We start from the raw sequence: 13408 nt of genomic DNA on the forward strand, positions 1-13408 counted from the left end.
AATAGATAGACAGACAGATAGATGAAGACATGGCATATCACTGGAGGTAATTGATATGTGTTTTTTCCCTTACCTACATCACTGTCACCTTATTATATAGCAAGGACTACAGCATAATGCTAAATAATAAAGTTGTGCACATGCATGCATGCAAGGATGTGTTCATGTGCAAGCACACACACGCACATGCACACACACACATATTAACACACACACATTAACAAGATAGTTGGAGAGACTTATAAACTCTTGACTAACATAAGAGTAGCATTTCATTATATGGATGAGGAGATGATGAAAAAATTGATAGTGGCAATGATCTGCCCCAGGTTAGAATATGCAGCGGTAGTGTGGTCCCCACACAAAAAGAAAGATATAAACAAGATTGAGAGAATACAAAGAACAGCAACCAAGATGGTCCCCAGTCTGACAGACCTGTCATACAGAGAGAGGCTGGAAAAACTGGATTTGCCTTCCTTAGAGGAAAGGAGAAAGAGGGGAGACATGATTGCAGTGTTCAGGACCATGGTGGGAGTAGATAAAATTGACAAAGAAGATCTGTTTGTATGGGATAAGAGAACAACAAGAGGACACGGAATGAAAATGAAAAAGTCAAGCTGCTTGAAGGATATCAAGAAATATAGCTTTCCTTACAGAAGTATAGACTTATGGAATAGCCTGGACAAAGAGATCATCCAGTCTAAAAACTTAAACGAGTTTAAAGCTAAATTTGACTTATTGAGAAACAGCGACGGAAACCCACGAGCACAGTACATTCCGTGTATATCACAATTAGGTATATTCGGTAAATACTTAAATATTTGGAACGACTTAGACAAAGAGGTGGTGCATGAGAAAAACATTCATGTGTGTAAAGGCAGACTTGATAAATGTGGATATGGAGACAGGACAACACAAGCATTGCTCAATTCCTGTATACTACAAATAGGTAAATACACACACACACACACACACACACACACACTCTAATTAACATATGCCAACCCAAAACTAACCAGAATGGAGAGATGTTCCTTGTCCCAGTTGTCACACTCCACAGAGGCAGCTCCATCAGGGGTACTAGGGGTACAGATGCACCTCTTGCGTTCACTAGGCATTGCTGTCATGGCCATGCGCTTTCCAAACACTGTTGCCAGCTTCTTTACATTCTTCTTGATCCTGCTGGCAGATCGTCGACTTGGGGTGCTCAGGTGCACTGATGTGAAGATGGTGCCTGTTATGGAAAAAATTGAAAACTTTGGCTAAAAGCTCATTTTTTATAAGTCTTTTTTCAAGTTCCTTTTACCTATTGAGTCCATGGTGCATTAGAAAAAAATCACTTATTCAATCCATCCATCCATCATCCAATCCTACATTGCCCTATGAGAAGCGCAGGAGCCCGGGGCTAGGCAGTTGGTCCCGACATCCAAGATGAGAATGACCAGCCTCACTCATCCCTGAGTGGCATTACATGAGCAATCAATCCCAATCACCCCTTGGATATAAACCTTCACTGGCTCAATCCGACTGGAGCACAATAATTACCCACTAAACCACCAGGTGCCAAAATATGGTTATATGGTTACCACCCAGCATAGTAAATGGTTTCCTGGTGTACAGGAAACCATTTGGCTTGTCACTCAGTGCAGAGTCACCCACAGGCAGAAGGAAAAGGAAAGAATGAAGGAAAGAAAGACAGAAGAGGGAGTGTAAAGTCACCCGTAGGCAGAAGGACAAGGAAAGAATGAAGGAAAGAAAGACAGAAGAGGATGGAAGGAAAGAAGGATGGAAGAGAGGAAAGGGCAGACACCTGAGAGCAGCACTACATCAAGTGAGTGGATGGTGAGCGCCCCAACCTACCATATCACTTAGTCAAAAGTTTGATTAAAGTAAACCTCTCATTCTGAAGGTTTTAACAAATTTCTGGTCAATCCCTAACTAGACGCTTGATTGAGCAGAGATTTTTGTCCTTTTGCAGCTTTATTCCTGTAGAATCAATGATAGTTTAAGACTCTACAACATTTCCAATACACTTCTTTGTAACTAGCATCATATATATTCTAGTGTTAATCTTATATTACAGTTCAGCATTCAAGACTAAGAGATGGCAATTTTAGGAAAAGTTAACTGGACTGAGTAATGTAAAGCACTGTACTAGGATGGCATAACTGGTGGTGGATAAGACACTTGACTTGGTAGCAGTGTTTATTACCAACCACTGATTTAACCAATTTATGTGATTACCATCCTCAGCCCACAATATTAACTGTCTAGTTTGCATATAATTCATTCATATTAAGTGGAATGTACTAATCCCAGTATAATTACATAAACAAAATCATATACTAAATAGTTTGGTAAGAAATTCTCTTATGTTTTTATGAAGCTGATGCTCTAACCTTAATTACTGGAAATACAGTACAGTAATTACCATCATCAGTGTCACCATCATTTATCATTATCATGATCCATCTTCCATCCTATCAATGGAATGAGGTTAGGGTCCAGAAACAAAGAGAAAGGCAGAGGAAGTACAACAGCTAATGAAATGTCAACAGTATACCCAGTGATATAGCCCAAAAAATCACTTAAACTTCAGTATTTAGAATCTGAACACAAATATAGTACTCACAATACGCCAGTTGTAAATATGGGCACCGTTGTTGGTAAAAGAGTCTTAAAATGCACCAGCTTATTCAGTGAAATTTTAGGGAGCTCACCATTAGTTTCGAGGGCAAGGGGTGCACAATACATGAGGTTGTCCTTGGGTGTGGGGATCTGTCGTCTCAGTGCCTCATCACCTCTCAGATCTCGTCGTGCATCCTTCACTGTGTATGCCTTCACTGTGTCGATACCTGGCAGGAGAATTATTTTCTCTCTAGACATCCCGATGTAAAGTCATACACATGATATAACACTTAAAAGAGTACACTGTTCTTAAAATGGAAACTGAAAAAGTAAATGAAAACCCTCACTTTTATATGTCCATTTTACCTTGCTGATGAGTATGCTTCATCATGTGGTATCCAAGTTAACAGTGTTTACTGCTTACAATTTTTACATAAATGACCGTCAGATGTTAGGAGCAACTATAAGCCTTTGCCCTCTTCATTTAAGGATGTAATTATAGAAGCTAAACCATACTCAGCCCACAATATTAACTGTCAAGTCTGCCGATAATGCACTTACATTAAGTGGAGTACACTAATCCAAGTATAATTACATAAACAAAATCACATACTACATACAAACAGTTAATAATACAGCAATATATAAAGAAGTATACAAAGGAAAAACTTACCACAGCAGCATGTGGAACAAATCAACATGGTCCTCTCATCTTTGTCAACACTACCTTAAACTTAAACACAGTACACAGATCATTTAAGATATCTATTCATACATTCTCCATGACATCCAGAAATATTCACCCACTAACAGTCACTCTTGTTATATCATCATCATCATCATCCAGATCTCCTTTCCCACCTTAGGGTGGGATGCAGTAGGGTCTAGAGAGCCAGACAGAACTTTACAGAAATAAATACTGCTCATATTTTGCACAAATGAATGGGCCACACTACCATTCACTCACCATTCAAGTCTCCAGAACCCTGGCTCTATCTGAAAGGAACAAACCTATTCCACCTGTGCCTTCACAGCTCTCTATCCAACAGAGCCAATATGATGATTGTCAAGTTCAAAATGTGTGCCCAACCCTGGTCATACACTCCTCTGCAGAAAATTCATCCAGCTAGCTCAGTCCCTTGTCAGTTCCTTAGCCTTATTTGCTTCCATACCTTTCTTTCTCACACCATCATTACCTTAATTATCTGTCCACCATCTTCTTGGCCTACCATGCCTCCTCCTACCTGCAAACTCACTCAGATAAACCTTTTTCACCATACTGTTCACATTTATACTTGTCCGACTGCACTGTCATCATCCCTCTTCAAATTACAGAACACTACAGTTCACTATATTACATTCACAACCATATTTCTCTTTGCTATAGCTAAATGGCAGAATCCAGACTGGGAAAAAGAACTGCAGAGTACAAAGACTGCCAGTATCAATAGTTCAAAAATATTCCCTTATGTTTTGTGTCATTTCTGTTTTATATTCTTATCACACATACCTCATTTACACAACACTTGCAGTTTACCAGGTCTTAGAAAAAGTGAATCAAGGGCAAAGTCAACAAAAATAACATCAATATAAATAAGAGGCAACATCAACAGCAACTACAACAACATGAATTTCCTAACCCAGCAGCTTCTTTTGCTCCTTAGCCTTGGAAAGTTGGAAGGCTTCCGGGTTGAAGACATGAAGAGTGACAGAGTACTCAAGCAGGATGTGGTACATGGTACTGTAGTCCATCTGTTAACATAATATTCATGAAGTATTTCACTCTAATTTAAATTTACTAAATGGTGTTTATAAATCAGTTGAGTAATTTTCAGTTCAAGTTAGAGAAGATACCTATATAAGTGATACTATCACATATTTCACAGCTGCAACAGGAGTACCTATGACTAGCTGTAACATATTTCTAAACCTCTGACAAACACACATAATAAACATATTGTGCTCAGTCCATATAAGAAAAATATACCTTTATACATTCATTAGCAAGTATTTTTCTCCTCTATCACTGATTTTGTATGCCACGAGGCTCAAGCTTTGGCACTCAGCACCACAAATAAAATATGTGCTAGGTACATATATCATCACATAATGAAGTTGTACCAGTATCAATAAATATGTGTCACAGGAGTTAGCTAGGATTCATTCTTAAACCAATCATAATAAACAACAGCAACTTGATTTGGCACAGATTATAGTACTAACTGATGGAATGATGGGCTGGCAGGAATGACATGGGAAGTGAATGAAGGTAATGGTGACACCGGCTCGGAAGCTGAGGCGTGCTGCGAAGGCGAAGGCCAAGAAAGCATCGTAGGACTGAAAGCCATACTGTTCAAACTCTTCACTTGCTGCAAACATACATACCTCACTTCATGATTCAGATTTTTAAAACTGACACTTGTGTGCTGACAAGTGCTGAAAAGATATTATCAACACCTATGCTAATATTTATCATATTCCAGACAGTTATTTAAATCTGTTCCAGTTACTTAGTCATGACTTATATCCAGTTTCATATGAGATAACATACTAGTCACCGTTCTGGCTGTACTTAAAACTAATTATGTTTGTGAATGAATTTGAAGATGGGAGGAGATGTGGTTGACCAAAAAGGTGGATGTATACAGTACAGAAGCAAACAAAAAGAACAGAAACACTGCCTTTTCCCAGATACACAAGAACTGGGTTATTTCTGGCTGTTGATTTACAGTGCAGGGGTGGGAAAGTGGTAGCAACATCCCCTCACTTAGACCCACCTGATACTATTCCCATACTCTCCATGTTGTAATTTATCAGCCAGACATGACTCAGTTCTTGTGTGTCTGTACTCCTTTTGTTTTCACCTGTGCATGTGTGTGTGTAGGAGTGAGATATGAAAACTTTAGAAGGTATGGAAGGGACCAAACATCAAAATGGATGAATGAGGTTTGTGTAGTGAAGTACTGTACATGAGAAGGGTTTGGAAAACTCTTTTTTTATTTGGTAGTTGACAGAACAAATGTGTTCAACAAATGTACATGAAGTGCATTCATAAAGAAAATTATAAAAAATTCTTCTATATAATTTTGCTTGTGAGGATGAGCCATGATTATCAGGGTTTGAATGGTATGTGAGTAACTGTATGGTCCATTTCACAGAGCTTGCTGTGGTTCCTCTGTCACTGTGTCTGGATTCTATACTGTATCCATATGATGATGATGATGATGATGATGATTTGATAATGATGATGATGATGTTTTCCCCTCCACCACATGGTCTTTATTACTAAAATGATCAATTAAACTCCACAACATGGTATTTATTGAGGGTCTGATCCTTCACAACTTGCTGATGTAACTATACAGTATAGCCTAATGGGACTATAGTATAAAGCTCCATTAAAAAGCACCATGTCCTCCATTTTGTTGGTGAGGGGATCAGGGGTCAATGGTATGCTCAACCAAAGCTGGTGGTGGGGTGGTGTTGTGTGGTTGTGGTACAGCTCGTGTGGTATGGCTGTTGTAGGGCTGGTGTAGTTTGGTTGTGGCAGGTATGGTGTAGTGAGCTTGTAGAGATGGTGTAGTGTAAATGTGGCAGGGCCTGTATGGTGTGGTTATGGTTGGGCTGATGCAACATGGTTATGACAGCGATGGTGTGGTGTGGTTGTGGTAGCACTGATGTAATGCGATTGTGGTAAGGGTAGTGTAGTGTGCTTGTGGTAAGGCTGATGAAGTGTGGCTGTGGAAGGGGTAGTGTAGTGTGATTGTGGTAGGGGTGATGTAGTGTAATTGCGGTAGGGTTGATGTAGTGTGGTTGTGGCAAGGTTGATAGAGTGTGGTTGTGGCAGGGATGGTATAGTGTGGCTATAGTTACAACAATGAGGTGTGGTTGTGGTTGGGAAAGTGTGGGTGTAGTTGTGGGTGGGATGATATGGTGTGGTTGTGGTAGGCATGGCAGAACTCACAGAAGGTAATATGGTCAAGGGCTCTGTGGATCTGGGTAACATCAGTGAAGATCTGGTTGTTGACTGTTGCTACTACTGGCTTGGCATACGGGTCATCTCCACCATATGCAACTAAAGCATACCTGTCGATTATAGTAAAAAAAATATATAAATAAAAGAAAGAAAGAAAAGACATAATGTGATATAACCCCTAAAGACCCAGTAATCAAATGCAGGTAACAGCCAATCCCACACTACCCTCCTGAAGGTGTAGGGACCCACGACTAAGATACTGAGTGCAAATGACTATACTCATTTTACCTTAACTTGGTCAATTTTCATCCTTTTGCAGCTAATTTCACATAGTTCTGTGGCAGAAAAAGACAATACTGTACTATGGCTCTACATCCTTTTGATAGCCCTTCTTTTCTACAATGATCATCTTCTGGTGTTAATCTGTTGTTACAACTCCGCATGACTGAAACCTCAACTCACCTCCTGGGAGTTAAATCAATGTGCGTGACAAAACTGTCACTCTTACTTGGATATTCTCACCACAAGACTACCAGGCTCTAACATTCAAACAGCAATAACTATGATTACATTACAACACAAAGTTTTTCAGTGACTAAAAAAATTGCCCACTCAAACTGCAGTAAGATAGATTCTCATACAATCTATAATGAAGAAACAAAAAGTTCTTATCATATCTCAATAATTTATCTATCACCAGACACCTTAATTCTGAAAGAGGTGTCCACAAATGAAATCCCTCCATGTAACCCTGTCTCTGCCATCAGACTGCCCTCTTCAACTCACACACTCCTCTCTCATATACCTTTCCACTCCATTCCTCCACCTCACTCTCAGTCTCCCCCTCCCCCTCTCCACCAGTCGTACACTCTCCTAGTCTGTCTCTCATTCTCCATTTTCTCCACATGATGGACAAACATCTTAATACGGTAGGTGATGATGATACCTGACATCACGGATGCCATCAGCCTGCAACTCCTCATCCATAACATTGATGAAGTTGTTGAATCGGTTGAAGGGTTTCTTCTCAGCCAGGAAGCGGTTGCAGGGTTGAGCCTCAACTAGAATGACCACATCAGTTGTCATGGGTATTTCCTCCTGCTCCAGCACAACCATGGCCCCCTCCTCCAGGGTCCTGGTCTCACCATCCCTCGTCTGGTATTGGCACCTGATGGGTTCATATATAGTCTAACATACATGTCTGGTGGTTTAGACGTGGTGGTGGAGTGAGTAGGATGGTGATACAGGAACTGTAAGTTGAAGGTTCAGTCTTAGTAGCTGCAGGATACTTTGTTGATCTGACGTTATTATTATCATGCTCACTGCTCTTCCATATAGTCCCACTGGCATATTAAAAACAATAAAATAAATCATACTATAACAGCAGGTCTAAAGGTATGAATGTGAAACTCTAGCACATCACACCAGAGATGTTAGGTACTGGTATCCATGTCATACATGTGAGAGTTACTAGGGATCAGTCCCCTGTTGGTTTGTCACAGAAGGACTACTGAACCTCAGGAATGGACTTTGCTATTGCATTCACTACATATTTTGTCTCTAGCTCAGAGCAGCAGATTTAAGTGATCTCATGATAAGGCTATGGGTACTAGCATCAGTACCTTTATGAAGAAGGGTTCTAGAACCAATACTTTTTAGAACAAACTGTGTAACTCTGACTTGCTATTTTGGCTCTTAGATATTCACCAATATTTAATTTCTTTGAATGGTTCTGTAAATTATCTTCTCCCTACAAAATTCTAACACAGGTTTTTTAGACAAATATTTGTCTTTGCACCAAAGATCAGCTACTGGTATTTTAATGAAAATTTCAAATCACTGATTCATTCCACATGTTTTCATTTCTGTTCCACATGGCCCAATGATGTCATAAACGCTCACTTGAACATCTAGCATATTTCAGCACAGATGGTTTGAGATTAATAAGAAAATACTGATATGCAAGAGTGTGTGACACCTGTTCATGTATGGGAGGACTGCTAGGCCGTGTGTGGCACCTTCTATTCATGTATGGGAGGACTGTTAGGCTTTAGGGAACAAGTCTACCATTAAAGACACATCAATACATCACAGATAATAAACACTGCACACTTTTATGTTGAAATTAAATAAGGAAACTGCAAAAACCTACACACATAAAGAAGCAAAATACTCATTAGATGAGAAACCATTTTTTATTTTTAACTTGTGGTGACTGCTTATATATGATATTTCTTTTCTAGTCTAACTCAAACTACTTAGCTTTAACTAACATACATGCACAGCAGTTTCATGCTATGGTACTAACTGGACACAGTATTCAGGGATCTTGATGGGGATGCCATTGACAGCGCAGGCCTCCATGTATGCTGTGGCAGAGGTGCAAGTATCCTGCTCCTGGCGGTGGTAGTCAACGCTGCACATCTCAAGATACGGCTGAGTGCCAACCTGCATGTGTAAACAGAAGGAAAAACACATCTCTTAACAACTGGAGGTAGACAACTACCACACAGATATGTACTGTTCATTCCAAAAAAAAATAATATGGAAAAATAAGTACAGGCTACTCCTAAATCAAAACACATTCAAAAAGTAAAAGATACATCAATCCACATCTCTTCAGACATAAAATATTATTAAATATACAATACACTCAAACCTTGATTTAAGGGACTAAATGGGGAATTAACTTGTCCCTTACTTGAAAATGTCCCTTACTTGAAAACGTCCATTGTTTTACCACATATAAAGACAATCTTATTTTGAAATGCAATGATTGTTTCACTTATCTTTCTTATTTCTATGATTATGAATATTATTTTACAGGTACAGTACTGCATAAAGAAACATATTAATGTGTATAACCTAGACATTGCATATCATTTTTTAATGGTCTCGTCTGTTTGTCAGGTAGAATATGGAGTCCCTTAAATCCGAAATCCCTGAAATGGAGTTCCCTTAAATCGAGGTTTGAGTGTGTATAAATATCTCACCCTACATGCAACACTATCCAAAGTAAAGGTATATATGCTTTGTCAATCACTGCTTTCATACTATTCCATAACATACAGTGTCTCCACAAAGCATCTTTACCCACATGATTATTGTTTTCAAAATGAGCACTGTTGATGTTCACATTTTTTTCATTACAGAGTAGACAAATATGTCTGAATGTACAATGTATTTCATATATAAAGCTCTGTCTCCATGCTATATCATTAGAAACAGTAGGCATACACAAAAATATGTTATGGGGGAATATTTTCAAAATTTCATCTAGGGCTTCAATATGAAAAGATAGAAGAGAAGATTTTTGAAGGCATAGCAGCTGCATCATGATGAATGGAGTGTACTGTACTCTGAATTTGGCTTGTTTCAGATTAATATGACACTGTTTACCTCAAAGAAGCATCCCTTAAGAGGTGAGGCATTACTGGAGAACAGCCTGTCACAAGACGCAACAGGGATGAGGGCTGGCAGCTTGGCTATGTTGTCACTGGAGTCACAAGCATGAGGACTGACCATCCACCCCTGAGCCAAGGTGGACGCCACATCAGTCAGGCTACCATCAGGAAGTGTGAAGTCATCGCTTGACTCATAATTATACAGCCCCAGCAGACCACCAGTCTTACCAAAGTATGACCCTGGAAATTGATCCCCTAATTAGAATATCTGATCCTGGAGGTCTGACATCAGTTGTCACTGCTGCAATACAGCAAAAATATAATACAGTATAAAGTCAAATGATAATAATAATAATTTAATAATAATAATAATAATAATAATAATAATAATAATAACAATAACAATAATAATAATAACAACAACAATATACAGTAATCCACTTTGTACCATGTAAGGTAATGCTGAGGACATCCTGAGCAAGGTTCCAAGTGACATGGAAGCTTTGGTGAGTGTCAACATGAAGCTTGTGGAGCCCTCGGTGTATGTGAGCTGATGCAACCTTGACAGGGAGCTCTGTGGCGCGACCATTCACCCGCACCTACCGACACAGTCCACAGCATCACCATTAGCTTTAACATAACAGTGTCACACCATCACCATTAGTCTCAACATAACAGTGTCACAGCGTCATCATTAACCTCAACATAACCGTCACAGCATCACAATTACGCTCAACATAACAGTGTCACAGCATCATTATTAACCTCAACAGTGTCACAGAATCAACATTAACCTAAACATGACAGTGTCACAGCATTACTATCAGCCTCAACATGCTACTGCCATCATTTTCAAAATCAACATCATCTGTCTGTGTCATCATCATATTTCATTATTATCACTGTCAGCATAATTATCATCATCATCATCATCATCTTAAAGGCTGTGAGTTAAAACCCATGCTGGGGGAGAGAAGACTTTGATTATACGAAATCTGTTAAACCTACTTTCTTGATTTTTCACAAGGCGAACCAACATGTTATAAAACACCCTCACTGATACCATCACACCAGTCCTAAATGAAATAGCCCTGGCATGCAGTTAATATGGATGATGGGTGTTTGTGCCAAAGTGGTAACATATGAGTGTGGCATCAAGGAAAACTGCTGGGCATCAAGGATTAAATTATTAATTTTATGCCCACTTACCCAGTTTGATTCACTCACCCACTCATCAACCCACATTTACATGCTTACACACAGACAAATACTGCAGTTTATCATATGAACCCCATTCAACCTGGGCCTTAAAAAGTATTTTATGATTCTCAGAATATATGAATGAGCCAAAAAAAACTATCTAATATCCAATACAAAACCTCACCTTAAAAAATTACAACCACACAAAATTGTTTGGGCCCTCACAAATGCCACTTGTTGTTAATCCCAGCAGGATGAAATGCTAGACTGAATTTGTATAAAACTGTCAGCAGCATGAATAAAACTGCTGTGGTTTCTCACATCCTCAAAGAGTTATAGAAGACTACTTTTAGTCCTCAGAAGCATGGAAGGACACTCTTAATGTGACTAAAATATGTCTGTGGTAGCATGAATAAAACTGTTAAAGGTCCTCATGTCCTCAAACAGTTACAGGAAACTATTATAATGCTTCAAGAGTGGAAAACCACTCTGAATATGAGCATAAGTGTCTGGTGATAGTAAGAATAATAGTGTTATCCCATTCAGTATAATGACATCATTTAAAGTTTATTTCTGCTACCATCAGAGGATTATACCCATAGTACAGGATTTAATGATGGTTTTTCTAAGTCCAACTATTCAACAAGTCTCAGCTGAATAAGATCATCTAATGGTAACAAGAATAAAATTAATGTGTTCATTGTGATGGGATAAAGTTCTCTCTCATGCTCAAAGACTTAAATTAGTTACAGTATGACTTACAGACACTAAAAATGAATTACATTACACATTTTTTTTTAAATGACAAAGATACCTAACCATTTACAGCATACCTGAAGGCTAAGTGTACTGTGATCAGACAGAAAGATTGATGTGACTAGAGCTATGGATTCTCATTCATACTTAATAACTAAGTTTCACTCGATTTCATGCAATAACTTACTGTAGCATTCAAGTTGTGGGAGTGGTCCAGACCATCAAGTAAAAAACAAAACCCTATATTTTATACAACAACTTCCTATAGCATTCAAGTTGTAGAAGTGGTCCAGTTCCATTAGGTAAAAATGCACCAGCCACATCTTAACTCACCCTGAAGTCCCTGGACAGCTCGATGGTGGAGTCATGTACGTATATGATGATGGTACGAGAGGAGTGGCTGTGGTAGTTGACCGCCACTGCCCACATCCCTCCTATCATGTCCGCCACCAAGAGATGCTGACACCGGCCCCTGAAGTCCAGTGGCCGCCCGTCGAATGTTATGAAGTGCTGCTCCCCAATCATATATCCTGTGGCTGCAGGAAGGTTGAAGATTATTATGGCTTAGATTTGTTGCTTCTAAATTATTTTATTCAACTTAGAAATGATATCCGGTATATAATGAAAAGATTAATGAAGGCTAGAGGATTGAAAAGGTTTATGAAAGCTATATCTAATGCCTCCAATTCATAAACTCTCACCCAAATAGAATAAAAATATCTCGAAAAAAAAATGCAAAACATGTCAGCACTATGCATGGACAAAAGTCAAGTTAAGTCTAGGTTAGGTTGGATGGGCTATGATCACTAGAATATGGTAATTATCTGTCAGTTGTACTTAACCATCTTTTAACTGCAAGCTATTTCTATTTACTCTCTATCCATATACCTCATCTTCATTGCAATACACCTTTTACTGTTGGAGAAGGACTTCTGGAGGCAGCACAGACATAACTGGTTGGCTCTGTGTCCACTTACATAGTACACTAGCAGGGGTATCTGGCATTGCCAGGCCAAAAAGGCAAACACTCTAATATATTTGTTCTAATTCAATCTTTCTTTCTACTCCAGAAAGACCATGTACCTCTTATGTTTTTGAAGAGGGATTATAAGAGGTCCATGAACTTTCTATTTCAGCTTTTGCAGACTAATGCACAGTATTTGTGTGCATCTGTTTACTATTGCCAGTGACCTCAAGTGACCTCCAACCAGTAACCTCAAATGACCTTGGAGGTCAACCTCACAAAGCCTTTGTTGTAACTGAAGGTCAAGTGAGTCTCCATGCCAAAATATTGGGGTGCTGGGTCCAGTCATTTGAGTTGTATTACCAATGACCTCAAATGACCTTGGAGGTCAATTTCACATAGCCTATGTCTGAACTGGAGGTCATGTGAGTCTCCATGCTAAAAATTGGGCTGCAGGGGTACCCGGTGTTGCCTGGGAGA

The 13408-nt window shown here is 39.1% G+C and overlaps 1 protein-coding gene across 1 annotated transcript in view; it reads right to left on the bottom strand.

The window, feature by feature from the left end:
- The window catches only part of LOC145401408 (uncharacterized), a 205482-nt gene that overhangs the window by 107242 nt on the left and 84832 nt on the right, over positions 1 to 13408 (bottom strand). Inside the window, exons 70-79 of the mRNA XM_080273750.1 lie at positions 12298 to 12500; positions 10457 to 10607; positions 10004 to 10248; positions 8913 to 9052; positions 7551 to 7772; positions 6593 to 6714; positions 4852 to 4997; positions 4269 to 4380; positions 2721 to 2855; positions 1017 to 1234 (exon numbers count right to left, since the gene is read on the bottom strand). Coding sequence (XP_080129876.1) covers positions 1017 to 1234; positions 2721 to 2855; positions 4269 to 4380; positions 4852 to 4997; positions 6593 to 6714; positions 7551 to 7772; positions 8913 to 9052; positions 10004 to 10248; positions 10457 to 10607; positions 12298 to 12500 — 1694 coding nt within the window. The remainder of the gene's footprint in view (positions 1 to 1016; positions 1235 to 2720; positions 2856 to 4268; positions 4381 to 4851; positions 4998 to 6592; positions 6715 to 7550; positions 7773 to 8912; positions 9053 to 10003; positions 10249 to 10456; positions 10608 to 12297; positions 12501 to 13408) is intronic.

Source organism: Coenobita brevimanus, chromosome 6, assembly GCF_032717465.1.
Source record: "Coenobita brevimanus isolate Jiangsu-jjx chromosome 6, ASM3271746v2, whole genome shotgun sequence".
Lineage (NCBI taxonomy): Eukaryota > Metazoa > Arthropoda > Malacostraca > Decapoda > Coenobitidae > Coenobita > Coenobita brevimanus.